Here is a 14,288-nt window from a genome sequence, read left to right as displayed (position 1 = left end):
TTACTGCTGCTATACAAGAATGCCTGAGACTGGGTAATTGATAAAGAAGAGTCATTTATTTGACTCCTTGTTCTGGAGGCTGGGAAGTCCAAGATCTAGGGGCTGCATCTGGCAAGTGCCTTCTTGCTGCGTCACCTCGTGGCAGAAAGCGAAAAGTCAGGAGACTGCGTGCAAGAGAGCAAGAGCGGGAGAGGGTGGAACTGCCTTTCGTAACAAACCCACTCTTTGATAATAAACATGTTCCTATGGTAGTAACATTAATCCATTCATGAGGGCAGAGCCCTTATGAACTAATCACCTCTTAAAAGTCCAACATCTCAACACTTAAATTGGGGATTAAGCTTTCAAGACATGACTTTGGAAGATGCACTCAAACCATAGCACCCACTCACCATTATCCCTGTTTCATGACCTCATTAACCCCTGCCCACCTCTCACCTGCATACCCAATCCATTTCCCTCTACCCACACCATTGCCCCCACCTCTCCCCCTACCACCCCTTTCCCCATCCCATGGCCTTTCTAAGGATCTCTCCCCAGTCCTTAAATTCCTTCCTGCCTGGAACCTCTCATCCCTTCAAAGGCTGCCTGACAAGTAGTTCTAGGGGACAGAGGCTTTTGGAATCTCTCAGCCTTGTGATTATGGAGATGGTAGAGACATGAACACATTCCCTGCCACACACACCCATCATTTTAAAAACTAAACCTCTCAGATTAATGACAGCTGTAATGGTACAATTTCCTCATGATTCTGAGCTGCTTTTGGAAGCTGGAAGCCTGAAGTGATGGATTTTATGCCTGGCCATCAAATGCCCTGAAATATGTCATGGGGAGTTTGGCTTTCATTCTCCTTCCTCTCTCTCTCCCTCTTTCCTCCTTCCCCCCCCCCTTGCCTCCCTCTCTCTCTCCTTCCTTCTTCTCTCCCTTCCTTCCTTCCTTGTTTCCTTTCTCCCTCCCTTCCTTTCTTCCTGTTTCTTTGCTTCCTTCCTTCCTCCCTCCCTCCTTTATCTCATCAGCCTTCCTCCTCCTCCTCCTTTCTTCTTCAACTGACAGCCATTGATCACCTTGCACAATGCCTCTCACTAGATTATTTAATGAGTGCTTGTTTAATTGAGTTGTATTTTATGACTTGATGGTTCTGGCTGTGAGGGTTAATGGATGATGAATAAGACTCAACACAGCACCTCCCTCATGAGGCCTACAGTCTAGAAGGGGAGGTGAAAGCAACTGAGCTTAAGTACTTGACACAGACTTGAACATGGTCAGGGCCAAACCTTAGAGAAACGTGAGTGTCGTGCCGCGCCATGACTGGCCCTGCATCTATCTGCTCCACCTCTGCTCTCCGAGGGCCAAAACCCCTCTGGATGCAGTTGGCTGTCACTGAATGCACATAGGAATTCATAAAATGAAAAGAACATGCACATATAATGGGGTTCATGGACGAGTCATTTTCCTTATTTGTTTAGGATTTGTACCCGCCACCTTCTCCTGAAAGCATATGAGGGAATTTCCAAGGTGAACCCAATAGACATTAAGACAACTAATGAGAAATGTATATACATTTGTATATAAAGCATGCATATATATATGTGTGTGTGTGTGTGTATATATATATATAGAGTATATGATATAGACATAGAGACAGACAGAGAGAGAGAGAGAGATGGAGAGAGGAGGGATGACATTCGCCAGGTATTTGCTAAAATTGGGCAGGAAATCTGGCTTTGAAATTTCCTGGCAGCCAAAATAAAATGGGAGGAAACTGCTGCATGGCCAAAGCAAGCACTGGACCTCCTTGGCCAGCCACTGCCCGGAGCAGCTTTCCATCCTGAGGTTCTTGGCAGTGATCCTGAATGATAAAGTGGACAGGGCTAGAGCCATCTCCAACTTACTAAGCTGATGCTTCTTTTGAACCTTAGCTGCCTCTGCCCTGCATCCCCAGTCAGGCCCCTCGCTCCAGTGGCTCAATCAAGGCCACCACCACCTGGCTGTCCACTTTCATCTCCACTTGGCCCACCCAGGCTGTCAGCTCCCATAAACAGTGCATCCTCCTTTCTTGCCCATTCTCATCAGTGATCCATCCCCTAGGCCTACAATCCTGCTGGGCTGTGGCTCAGCGTCCCTTCATTCCTGACATCAATCCATCACCATGTCCCGGAGTCTTCCTTTTCCCATTCTCTTTGCCATCACAACAGCCTCCTTAAATCTTTCCCTTGCTTTTCTCTCTGAACCTGCATGTCAGCCGCCACCTCAAGAAGAGCCAAGGCTCCCCCTCCCTGTAAGACATTGTCCAGGCTCCTCTGTCTGCTTCCCCATTCAATCCTATTTTGCCAGCCTTTGCATTGTCTGCCACCTTATCTTCTCTATCTCCTTCTCTTGGTTGCACGAGCCATATCCTCCTCATTCGTCAAAGTTGTGCTCAGGACCCAGTCCTTGGTCTGCGAATGCACAGGCCTGAGCTGTGGATACCCACAGGCCCTGCACCCCACCCTACTTACTGGGACTCCAGACATCTGACTGCATCACACCACTCAGTGGGTCCTCTTTGTGCCCTGCTCCTCTTGTCAAACCAGTCAGTCTTGGGAGCCACTTGCCTTGGCCAGCCACCTGCCCAGAGCAGTTTTCCATTCTGTGGTCCTTGGCAGGGACCCTGGAGGACACAGTGGACAGGGCTAGAGTCATCTCCACCTCATTAAGCTGATGCTTCCTTTAAGCCTCTCTGCCTCTGCTCTGCATTTGCAGCCAGGCCCCCACCCCTGAGGATCCATCAAAGATCAGCTGAAGCCCAGGACTTTCCTTTCTTTAGGAGCCCCACAGTGCATAGGCAGCACTAAACCTCCGGACACAGGAGAGTCTCCTGGGGTGGGGTGAGCATTAAACAAAATGCCCTGGACCTCTCCCTGCCTCCTGCCAGGACTAATTAAATCCAATGCTACGGATCTTGTGTAATTCTGAGATGCCAGCTGGGCTGAGGCCCCCTGACCTAGGAGAAAGGATGTTTCCTGAGTAGCTCCCATGTACCAATGCACTCAGCTCTCTGATTTTATCCTTATAATGAGCCTGTGTGCTACACATTGGAAAGTCTCACCTGCCCTCAGGAAGGTTTCAGTCTTGGCTGTGTGATTGTTCCTACCCTGGAGAGGCGTGTGATTGAATTTAGGGTATTAAGGGAGACTTCCTAGAAGAAGCTGGAGGGAAAGATGGGATTTGTATAATACGAATAGAATATAGTTTTCCATGTGGATCTGAAGTGGTGGGGGGCTGTTCCCAGCATAAGGTCTAGTGCACCAAAAGATGGGAACAGGAGGGAGAAGGAAGAGGGTGGGTGGTGAGGAGGAGAGGCTGAAGCAGAGGCAGGTCAGGACAGATGACAGAGGTTGCCACAGGCAAATATGCATTGGTCTGGTGGGTCCCTGAAGCTCAAAGATTTGTGTCATTTTTCTACTTAAGGGACATCTTTGAGGAATGGCTGTGGTGCCACATGTTCACTTGGGAAGACTTTTAGGAAGGAGATAGTGCTAGGGACCCCAGTCTCTTTCTCTGGCCCCTTGCATTTAAGGGTTGTGTCATTGAGGCCCACCCCTATCCCTCGCACAGAGTTTCTAGCGATCCCAGGTGGGAGTGAGGGACAGAGGTCCCCATGAGTCTCCGCAGGGGGTTGAGAAGGGACAGAACCCCCATCTATCACACTTTCCAGAGTCTCTGAGCCCTCATGGCCTTCTCATCTACCAGGCAGCTTGCAGGTGCACTCTTTGGGCACTACACAGAAGCCCCTAGCTCCCCTGGAGTTCTGAGACAGCCAGGAAGCTCTTTCCCCAGGACTTGGGGCATGTTGGGGAGACCCTTTTTAGTACCAAGGCTAGGGGGAAGATTTGTCCTCTCCCACAATCAGGCCAGACTCCAATGTGTGGGTTTATTCACCAAAAACCAAATGCCAAGGCCAAGAGGCCCCAGATTAGCACCCTGGGCTGTCACTAGCTGTTCCTAAAGGTCTCCATGCAGGGAATGCTTTCCCCCTTCCCTCTACCTCCTTTCATGGAGCCAAGTGAAGAGGTGGCAAGTAATGCAGAATTTGATTTCCCGTGCAAACTCACCGTGAAATATTTATGAAGCATGGCTTGAATAATTAATAGCTTCTCACAACTCTAAAACATGTATCCATAACATCCTCTCCCCACCAGTGAGCCCCTTGATAGTGCCCCAGCAACACCTGCAGGGATTATTCACTTCTACCCGTTCTAAGAACCCTCACCCACAGGCTGCCAGGGAGCACCAACCCCCATCTATTTTAACTTCCCTGAGTTCAACTCTGTCTCTCTAGGACCATCCCTGCATCGAAGCCTGTGTGCACAATCTTCTTTCTCTCTCTCTTTCTCTTTCTTTCTTTCTCTCTCTCTCTCCTTTCCTTTCCTTTCCTTTCCTCTCTGGGAAGGTTGGTGGGGTTCCTTTAAGATGGGGCACAAGTACCATTTGAAGAGGTACTGAAAGTTACAGAACAAGAGAACTGCCAGGAGCCTTGAATATCACCACTTTTTGGCTCAGCCCCCTGATTTTGTTGACGAGAGAGGTGAAATGTCTTGTCCAGAGTCACACAGCGAGATCCAGGCAGAGCTGAGAAAGGAGGGCTTTTTCCACAGCCTAGCCCCACCCTCTTCCTGGTCTCCGGTTGAGCCAAAATGACAAGCTATTCCTTGGCTTGGCCCATGTTACAGGGATGCTAGACCTGGGATCCAGAGATAGGGTGCTGAGACCTGGTGAGACAGGTCAGGAGCTGTGGTCTGCGTGTCTCCTCACCCATGTGCCCTGATCCTGGACCTGGAGGCGCATGTGCCAGGTGATAGGGAAGCTCTGGGGCTTCCCTATCAAAGCATCTCCAAGGGGAGGTTCTCAGCCTGCTCCGAGGAACTGAGAGGGTTCGACTTTTGGTGCTGAATTCTTTAAGGAGGAGGCAGCTGGGGAAGGGAGAGAGAAATCTTCATTTAAATGCAGATACAGGCTTCTCACCTGGGACTGAGGAAAGTTTTTCCATTAAAATGCTAATGAAAGAACAAACTGCAACTCCAAATCCCCAGCTGTCAAAAGCTTTTTTCTGCCCTGCCCCCAACCCGGACTCCTCACTGGTCCCATTCTGGCAGAGGGCTGGGGGCAGCCCTTGAAAGCAACTGACTCTTTTCTGCTTCTCTCTCTGAGTTTCCCTGGGGCTCTCACTTCCCATTGCTCTGCCACTGGGTGCTTTGGGCAGCTCTTTGTAGAGACCTGTGGGAGAGACAGTTTACCACCCAAGAACAGAGCTGTAGGTTGGAGAGGGGTTGAGAACTGGAGCTCTGGGGTAAGATCTCAGTTATGCCACTTTTTTTTTTTTTTTTTTTAGCTGTGTGACCTTGGAAAACTAACTTAACATCTCTGAATCTCTTCTGTAAAATAATAATGCCTACTTTAAAGAATTGATTGGTGATTAAATTACATATATGTATGTGTATATAGGGATATATACACATACATGTATAATTATGAAGACATACAATCTGACACTTAAAAAATAAGTACATGGCAGCTATTAGTATTACTATTACTAAGGTAGGCATGCAAACTCTCAGGGTCTGGAACATTGCCTATCCACACAAGCCTAAGAAAACTGCCCTGGTTCTCTGGGAGACCGCTATTACCAAAGATTCCAGAAGGCAGCTTAGGGGATTGGGGTGCTGCCTCACACCTGCCCAGAAGCCTCCTCCACCCCTTCCTGGTTGTGTCTCAGGCCACATCCTTTCTACACAGACACTGACTCTCTCAGATCTGAAGCCCAGCCGGGGGCCCATGTCCGGGGGGACCCAAGTGACCATCACAGGCACCAACCTGAATGCCGGAAGCAACGTGGTGGTGATGTTCGGAAAGCAGCCCTGTCTCTTCCACAGGTAACTCAGGGGGGCCCCTTTCTGCAGCACCAGAGGGGGAAAGGTTAGACAGGTAAATCACTTCAGGGTAGCTTTGTTTTTATTGCAGAGAGTTGGGAGGGTGTGACCACCTGACAGGTTCTTTTTGCCAGCTGAACAGATAGAGCCAATTTCCTGAGACAGCATTATTGCAACAGAGAAAGAATTTAATAAATACGGAGCTGGTTAAATGGGAGACCGGAGTTGTGTGATTCAAATCAGTCTCCCTGAAAATCTGGAGACTAGGGTTTTTTTAAGGATAATTTGGCGGGGGGTGGTTAGGGAGTGGGGAATGCTGATTGGTTGGATTGCAGATGAAATTGTATAAAGTTGAAATAGGTTTTTCTTGCTGTTTTCAGTTCCTGAGTGGGATTGCAGAACTAGTTGAGCCACATTACTGGTCTGGGTGGTACCAGCTGGTCAATTAGAATTCAGGATCTGAAAAGTATCTCAAACAGTGATCTTAGGTTTTACAATAGTGATGTTATCCATAGAAGCAGTTGGGAACATTTGGAATCTTGTGGCCTCTGGTTGCTTATGTGCCTCCTGAGTCATAATTTCTGATCTTGTGGCTAATTTGTTAGTTTTTCAAAGGTGGGCTCTCTGGTTCCCAGGCAAAGAAGGGATTTGTTTCAGGAAAAGGCTGTTATCATCTTTGTTACAAAGCTAAACTATAAACTAAATTCCTCCTATAGTTAGCTTGGTCTGTGCCCAAGAATGAACAAGTTAAAAGCAAGATAGGAGGATTGGAGCAAGATAGCAAGATTGGAGGTTAAAAGCAAGATAGGGTCCATTAGGTCAGACTTGCACTGTGATAATTTTTCTATGACAGACTTTCCTCACTGCCATAATTTTTGCAAAGGTGGTTTCAATCACCTTATGGCTTGGAAGTACTCCTCCTGCCTAACAAAGTGGACATGCTCTTTGGGAGAGGATTTGGGCTCAGTCTGGAGACCTGTCAGCCCTCCCTTCCCTGGATGGCCTGAGATTCTCTAGAGAGAGGATTTTTCCTTGAGAGAGCTATGCTGAGGGCTGCGACAATTCCCAAGTCAGACCTGACCAGGTCTGGCATCAGTAATGTTAAATAAACAATTATTCTGACACTTGTTAAAATGGCAAGGAAGACTCAGGACGATTGCAATTGATGTCAAGACTACTGCATCAGGGGAAACAGATGGGGCTTAACTCCAAATACTACAAAGACAGCAGGGGGTTTATAGTCAATGAGCAGAATATGGGGCTCAGTGAATGAAAAATCACTAAGAGGAGACATCAAGGTAGGTGGACTCCTGCTAAACCAACTTAACATGATTCTTGCAAAGGCAGGCCAGGGTGATCAGATATCAAGTATGGGAGGATTCTCCCCAAATAGACTTAGCCAGATTCTTGCTAAAAAACAAGGCTAGACAGGCCAAAGACAGACCCAGGGATGAGGCCTGTTTGAAAAGAAGGCTCAAAGGAACCTGTCTAAAGTTTGGCCAAGGAGAGTCTTTGTCACTGGCTCTCCAGCTTTCTATCTGATAGCACCCACCCATGGCCTCTGAGCACCCTGACATGCAGGGAGCAGTGTGGGAGGGCCCTGACTCAGGACCTCTGTCCTCCTCAACACCAGTCGCCCAGTGCTCTGTCTTCCTGCCCTCCAGGCGATCTCCATCGTACATTGTCTGCAACACCACGTCCTCAGATGAGGTGCTAGAGATGAAGGTGTCAGTGCAGGTGGACAGGGCCAAGATCCACCAGGACCTGGTCTTTCAGTACGTGGAAGACCCCACCATCGTGCGGATTGAGCCAGAATGGAGCATCGTCAGGTAGGAGCTGGCCCAAGCGGACCTTAATGCTTCTGCACCTGTTTCCCTTCCATGACTCGTGAAAGCCAAGGAGAGTTCTGGGGGCCCCGTCCTGCTTGGGGGACTGAGGAGCTGGAATTGGTTCCAAACACCCACAAATCAGACCTTCCTACTGTGGCTCCCTCCTTCCACTGAGAGCACCTCTGTGCCAAACCCAGCCTGGAGGCCAAGCTCCTAACAACAAGAGCACCTTCCCCAGTTTGAGGACAGGCACTGTGCTGGAGGCCATGTCCCCATGCTGCAGTGACTGCTGGGGGTGCCAGGCTACTCTTCTTACTTCTGGGGTAGACATATGTGCTAATCCTGGTCCCACATTCAGGCTGAGGGATGTGGAAGAAGAGTTAGATCGGGCCTGACTACTCCTTGTAGTCAGCTTCCTTGGGGGAAGTTGTGTCCTGAGCCTGAAGGCCCCATCCGGATACCTATCCTCTCTGCTCCTGGCTGCCTGCTTACATTTCTCCTCCCCTCTGCTGTAAACTCCTCAAGGGTAGAGTTTAAGTCTTGTTCCCTGCTCTTTCCCAGTGCCCAGCCAGATGCACTGAACACCTGTCTCAGAGGGAGGGGACCAGGCATTGGATGTTGGTATAGAAAGGCCCTAGGGCAGGGACCTGGGGACCTTCATTTACCTTGGGCAGATTGGTACTCTTCCTGGGCCTCTGCCTATTCAGCAGTTCACCCAGGGATTTTGAAATCCCAGGATCTCTAGAGTCCCTGGGGTTGTATGTCTCCCATCAGGGGAGAAGGGGTAGGCACATGGCATGAGTCTGCCTTTCCAGGCCCTGGCTAGCACATGGGAATGAGAAGATGCTACAGAGGGCACCCCACAGCAAAGCTCACAGAGGTCACTGGGAAATCACTGTAACAGGAGCAGCGTGGGAAGGGTCTCAGCCCAGCTCCACTGCTTACCAGCCCAGTGACCTTAACAGTTATCTCACCTCCCTGGGGCCAGAGTCCCTCATCTGTCCACTCTCACAGGCAGCTGAGAGACTGAAGTGAGATGCACATGCACAGGGCAGTGCCTGGCTCGGCCCCCTCCCCTAGCCCGCTGCTGGGACCAGGCTTCTCACTGTGGGCTTCAGTTCTCAGGGGTGTGGGGCTGGGGGGAGTGAGCAGGAAGTACATGCAGAAGTGGTCTCCCCGGGCTGAGGCAGAGAGCAGGGATGTGTCCAGTCCAGGGAACAATCTTTTTTTAATCCAGGGATCGGCAAACTCCAGTCCGTGGGCTGAATCTGGCTAGCGACCTGCTTTTGTAAATAAAGTTTTATTGGCGCACAGCCATGCTCATTCGTACATGTATTGTCTATAGCTGCTTTCTCACTATAACAGCAGAGTTGAGTAACTGCGACAGGGACCATATGGCCTGTAAAACCTACAATATTTACTATCTGGCCCTTTACAGAAAGAGTTTGCCACCCCCTGCCTTAAACCCAAAAGAAAGACAGCTTTTGCCTGCTGAGATGAGATTTAGCCGTCCTCAGCAATTACTCTATAAGGCCCAAACCTTCTGAGCTTTAGCCATGACCTTAAGGTAGATGAAGACCAGAAGGCACAGAGAGGGGAAAATCGTCTGTAGAAAGCCATGCCAGGATTTGGCCCCAGGAAGTTGATGCAGCCCTTTGTGACTTAGTCAACAAATTTTGCAACTCTCTGCGAAATTCACAGCCTGGTATAATTCAGTTCTTCTTTGTGTTTCATCCTCATAGAAATAGAGGTGTCACCCTAACTGGCACTCAGCTGCCATTCCTGCATCATGCTCCCACTAGGAGGGAGGTTGGAGACAGACATGTTCTGGATCTGCCAGCCAGCTCCAGGGCTTTTATTTAAGTTAATAAAGTCTGAGGATGGGGTGAGGCTCTGCTCTTATAAGCCACCTGAGTTACTTGTGAACAGTGATGGTGGGCATTTGATAAATGTGTGTTGAATTGGTGATTGAGAGGCCTGGGAAGACACCAGAATGTCATCTCCAGCACTGTCTGTCACATGTGCAAGAGCCTCTCCGAGTTTCACAGGAATCTTCCTCTGTGTGTGCGCGCACATGTGTGTGTGCGCGCATGTGAGCAAGGAGAGAGGGGGAAGCAACTGGCAATATAAAGACAGGCAGATGGATAGATGGGTGGAAATGAATGTGGGTGTGCGTGTCAAGGATTCTTTACTCATCAACTTATAGCTAATTAACTTGCTAAAGCCTGTTTTAGATAGCAGGATTCTTCTCAAAGATGCTCCTTTGATTGGGGATCAGGCTATTTCTAATTTTTCTTTGAGTAGCCTCCCTGGAGGACACAGTCCACTACAGTACTGCCCACCCCTTTATGCCCACTTCTCAGCTACCCTAAGGATAGGCACTGGCATCCAGATTTCTTTTGAAAGGCTACACAAGATGAAGCTCCTAGGCCCTCCCTGTCAGCAGTCCTGTGCCCCCCCGTCAGCGGTCCTCTGTCCTCCCTGTCAGTGGTCCTGTGCCACCCCAGGGTACAGGAGACCCGAGTCCAAGAGCATTTCGCACTTGCATTCACATTTGCATTCATGGACCCTCTGCCTTTCCCAGATCTCAGCCTGATTGAAGCCTCCAAGATGGAAACCTGTGGAACGATTGCCCTGCAAGAGCAGACTGTGCTCAGCCCCTGTAGGATGTGGTGGGGACAATCTGGAGCGAGGCTTTCATGAGGCCAAAGCTAATGTTTAAAAAGTCCCAAGATTGGCGAGGACCAGGGGAAGGATGGAGGAAGAGACACCAAGGGGTTGCAGAGAAGCAGCTGGCACAAATCAAGAGGCCTTGGAGAGCCAAGGAGGCTGTGCTGTTGACTGGGCCTCCATGGGGGTCCATACTCCAAACAAACTCAGCAAAGGATGGCCACGGACATCTGGTCATTACTGCCCTCCCCTTGGCTGCTGAGATGCTCATCCTCATTACTATGCAGTCAGCTTGTCATCCTTGTCCCCATGAACATTACCCTGTTGCCTAGTTATCACTGTCCTTATTGTCATAGCTCAGCCAGTCATCATTGTAGAGTGTCATTGCTCTTCCTGAACTTATGATTTACACGCCTCCTTCTTTCTTCCTGCTCAGTGGAAACACACCCATCGCCGTATGGGGGACCCACCTGGACCTCATACAGAACCCCCAGATCCGTGCCAAGCATGGAGGGAAGGAGCACATCAATGTGAGTGCAGGGCTGATGGGGTTCATGGAGGCTGCCCACGCAACATGTTGCTTCCCCAAAGGGTGTGGGTCTTCCCAAGTACTGAGGTGACTTCCTGCCCAGACACTGATAACCCACAGCCTGACACCCTTGAATACTAGGATAGTGGAATAGGGAAGAAGACGTTAGGGCATTTTTACTTCTTGGGGTATAGACATGGAGGAGCAATTACTTTTGGGGTTCCCTGGGTTTTATACCTTTACTCTTGCATTCTTCCAACCCTAGCCATTGCCACACCCACTATGGGCGAAACCAGAGCTGGGTACAAGCTATAGAGCCTATTCCTTGAGTGCCCAATTGTGTGACCCTGACTCATCTCTAATCCTCTTGTGAACCCCTTGCTATCCCGATGACATCCAGGGAGGCCAAGTACATGCACTGGGGCTGTGGGTATGTGGAGATACTGCATAGACTCCACCCTGTGGCTCCTCCCACAGATCTGTGAGGTTCTGAACGCTACTGAGATGACCTGCCAGGCACCCGCCCTCGCTCTGGGTCCTGACCACCAGTCAGACCTGACCGAGAGGCCCGAGGAGTTTGGCTTCATCCTGGACAACGTCCAGTCCCTGCTCATCCTCAACAAGACCAACTTCACCTACTATCCCAACCCGGTGTTTGAGGCCTTTGGTCCCTCAGGAATCCTGGAGCTCAAGCCTGGCACGCCCATCATCCTAAAGGTGGAGTGAGGGTGGTGGGAGGCGGGGGGGAAAGGAGAGGCTGCTGCATGGAAGGGGGAGTTCAAGTCACAGACTCCTGCCACACTTCTCAACCGGCATCTCTTGCAGTGGTTGCAGTGTAGCCCAGAGTGTGATAAATGTTCTCTCTGAGTCTGTACTGGGAAGAAAACTCTCTTTAGGGGCCGGTTCTACCCAGGGAAGGCAGATCCATCTTGGCTATTTGACTCTCAAGCTTTTATTGTCCTGAAAGTCCAAGTACTGGCAGGTCAGGCTCACTGCTTCCTCTGAGGCAGCCTTGTGCGAACCACAGCCTAGGGCTTCCTTTGGAACATGGGTTACAGGTTAATTAAAGCTTATGACAATTTGAATCAATTGGTAGTGACTGACTCCAACTCTGCATTGAGAAGGATTCTGAGGCTGCATTTGGGATAAGCTGAAAGGAGTACTTTGATAACTGATTAGCCACTGGGAGGAAGAGGCAATGGTGGTAGTCGTGCCACGAATATTTTTTGCACTTATTACCAAAGGTGGCTTCTTCACCAGCTTACCAGCAGGATGGGACCTCCGGGTGGGAGGATGTGAGAGCCAGCTGGTAGCTGTGGTCCTCACTCTGAGGTGGGAACTGGGGCTTTCCCATCTGTACAGGGCAAGAACCTGATCCCGCCTGTGGCTGGGGGCAACGTGAAGCTGAACTACACTGTGCTGGTTGGGGAGAAGCCATGCACCGTGACCGTGTCGGATGTCCAGCTGCTCTGCGAGTCCCCCAACCTCATCGGCAGGCACAAAGTGATGGTGAGCCTGGCAGAACCCCATCCTGGATGGAGTGGGCAGTAGGGATGCAGATGTGAGCGGCCCAGCTCCATCTCAGGCCACCAGGGCTTTCCAAGAGGGGATTCTGGCCCACAAAGAACTTTTCCTCTAGCTACCCCACACCCCAAGTTCTTTCTTCATGTCCACTTTTGAGCTTCTCTCTTCTGTATTGTCATTCTTTCCACGCTGGCTGGTGCAACAATAAGGAAAATGCAAAACAGCATTAAATAGTTGCTGAATCACCTGCAACAAACAAAGCCTTCAAGGAGAAGGCTATTGCTGGCCCAGGGAATTCCGTAATATCTTAATATCATGTTCTGTGCTTCAGTTGTCTACCCTTAGAATGGGCATAAATCTTAGGGGAGCCAGTCATTTGTGGCAGACTGTGTTTAGGTCCCAGTGTATGCTGTTTTCTTATGAAGATGACAAAACTCGCTCCTGAATAAGAGGAGGTGAGGTTTTTCCAGTTGGGGGTGAGCTCTGTTAAGCTGTGCCTGTCCCCACTCCCAGCCCCCCATGCCCTCTTGTCTATTTTGACACCAGTAATTGGTCTCCTTTCCCTCATCCTGCCCTGGTCACTAGTTCATGGGTAACTTGGGACTGTTGTGAAAGCTGCTGTGTCCCCACAACCAGCTCCCTCTTGCCCGGTGTGCCCCCAGGCCCGTGTCGGTGGCATGGAGTACTCCCCGGGGATGGTGTACATCGCCCCGGACAGCCCGCTCAGCCTGCCCGCCATCATCAGCATTGCGGTGGCTGGCGGTCTCCTCATCATTTTCATCGTGGCCGTGCTCATTGCCTATAAACGCAAGTCCCGTGAAAGTGACCTCACGCTGAAGCGGCTGCAGATGCAGATGGACAACCTGGAGTCCCGTGTGGCCCTGGAGTGCAAGGAAGGTACTGAGTGGCCCCATGCTGGAGGCCGTGTGTGTGTGCGTATGTGCATGTGTGTGCGTGCACATCTGTGTATGTGTATGCATATGTTTCATATACAAACAAGCAGACTGGGCAGCAGTGGGCAGTGCTGGAGGCTGGCAGTGTGTGTGTCTGTGCGAATGTGTGTGTGTGCATGTGTGTGTGTGCACATCTGTGTGTATATATATGTTTCATATACAAGCAAGCAGGCCGGGCAGCAGTGAGCAGTGCTGGAGGCTGTGTATGTGTCTGTGTGCATGTTTGTGTGTGTGCGCATCTGTGTATGTGTATATGTTTCATATACAAGCAAGCAGGCCGGGCAGCAGCGGGCAGTGCTGGAGGCTCTGTGTGTGTGTGTGTGTGCATGTGCGTATATGTATATGTATGTGTTCCATTTACAAGCAAGCAGGCCAGGCAGCTGTGAGCAGTGCTGGAGGCTGTGTGTGTGTGTGTGTATGCGTGCGTGTGTGTGTGTATATGTATGTGTTTTATTTACAAGCAAGCAGGCCAGGCAGCTGTGAGCAGTGCTGGAGGCTGTGTGTGTGTGCGCCTGTGTGTGTGTGTATGTGTTTCATTTACAAGCAAGCAGGCCAGGCAGCTGTGGGCAGTGCTGGAGACTGTGTGTGTATGTGTGTGTGCGCGCGTTTGTGTGTATGTGTATGTGTTTCATTTACAAGCAAGCAGGCCAGGCAGCTGTGAGCAGTGCTGGAGGCTGTGTGTGTGTGTGTGTGTGTGTGTGTGTGTGTGTGCGCGCCTGTGTGTGTGTGTGTGTTTCATTTACAAGCAAGCAGGCCAGGCAGCTGTGGGCAGTGCTGGAGGCTGTGTGTGTGTGTGTGTGTGTGTGTGTGTGTGTGTGTGTGTTTCATTTACAAGCAAGCAGGCCAGGCAGCTGTGGGCAGTGCTGGAGGCTGT

The 14,288-nt window shown here is 50.2% G+C and overlaps 1 protein-coding gene across 3 annotated transcripts in view; it reads left to right on the top strand.

Annotated features, from left to right (window-relative positions):
* PLXNA4 (plexin A4) overlaps positions 1–14,288 on the top strand; it is a 448,758-nt gene that overhangs the window by 382,899 nt on the left and 51,571 nt on the right. For 2 of the 3 annotated variants that reach the window (XM_054495762.2, XM_054495760.2), the window contains exons 15-20: positions 5,776–5,912; positions 7,574–7,738; positions 10,845–10,938; positions 11,415–11,654; positions 12,300–12,446; positions 13,124–13,358. In XM_054495762.2, the coding sequence (XP_054351737.1) occupies positions 5,776–5,912; positions 7,574–7,738; positions 10,845–10,938; positions 11,415–11,654; positions 12,300–12,446; positions 13,124–13,358 (1,018 nt within the window). The remainder of the gene's footprint in view (positions 1–5,775; positions 5,913–7,573; positions 7,739–10,844; positions 10,939–11,414; positions 11,655–12,299; positions 12,447–13,123; positions 13,359–14,288) is intronic. The other variant, XM_063667849.1, reaches the window with a different exon arrangement.

Source organism: Pongo pygmaeus, chromosome 6 (genome assembly GCF_028885625.2).
Source record: "Pongo pygmaeus isolate AG05252 chromosome 6, NHGRI_mPonPyg2-v2.0_pri, whole genome shotgun sequence".
In the NCBI taxonomy this organism is placed as follows: domain Eukaryota; kingdom Metazoa; phylum Chordata; class Mammalia; order Primates; family Hominidae; genus Pongo; species Pongo pygmaeus.
This window is presented reverse-complemented; position numbering and strand designations above follow the sequence as displayed.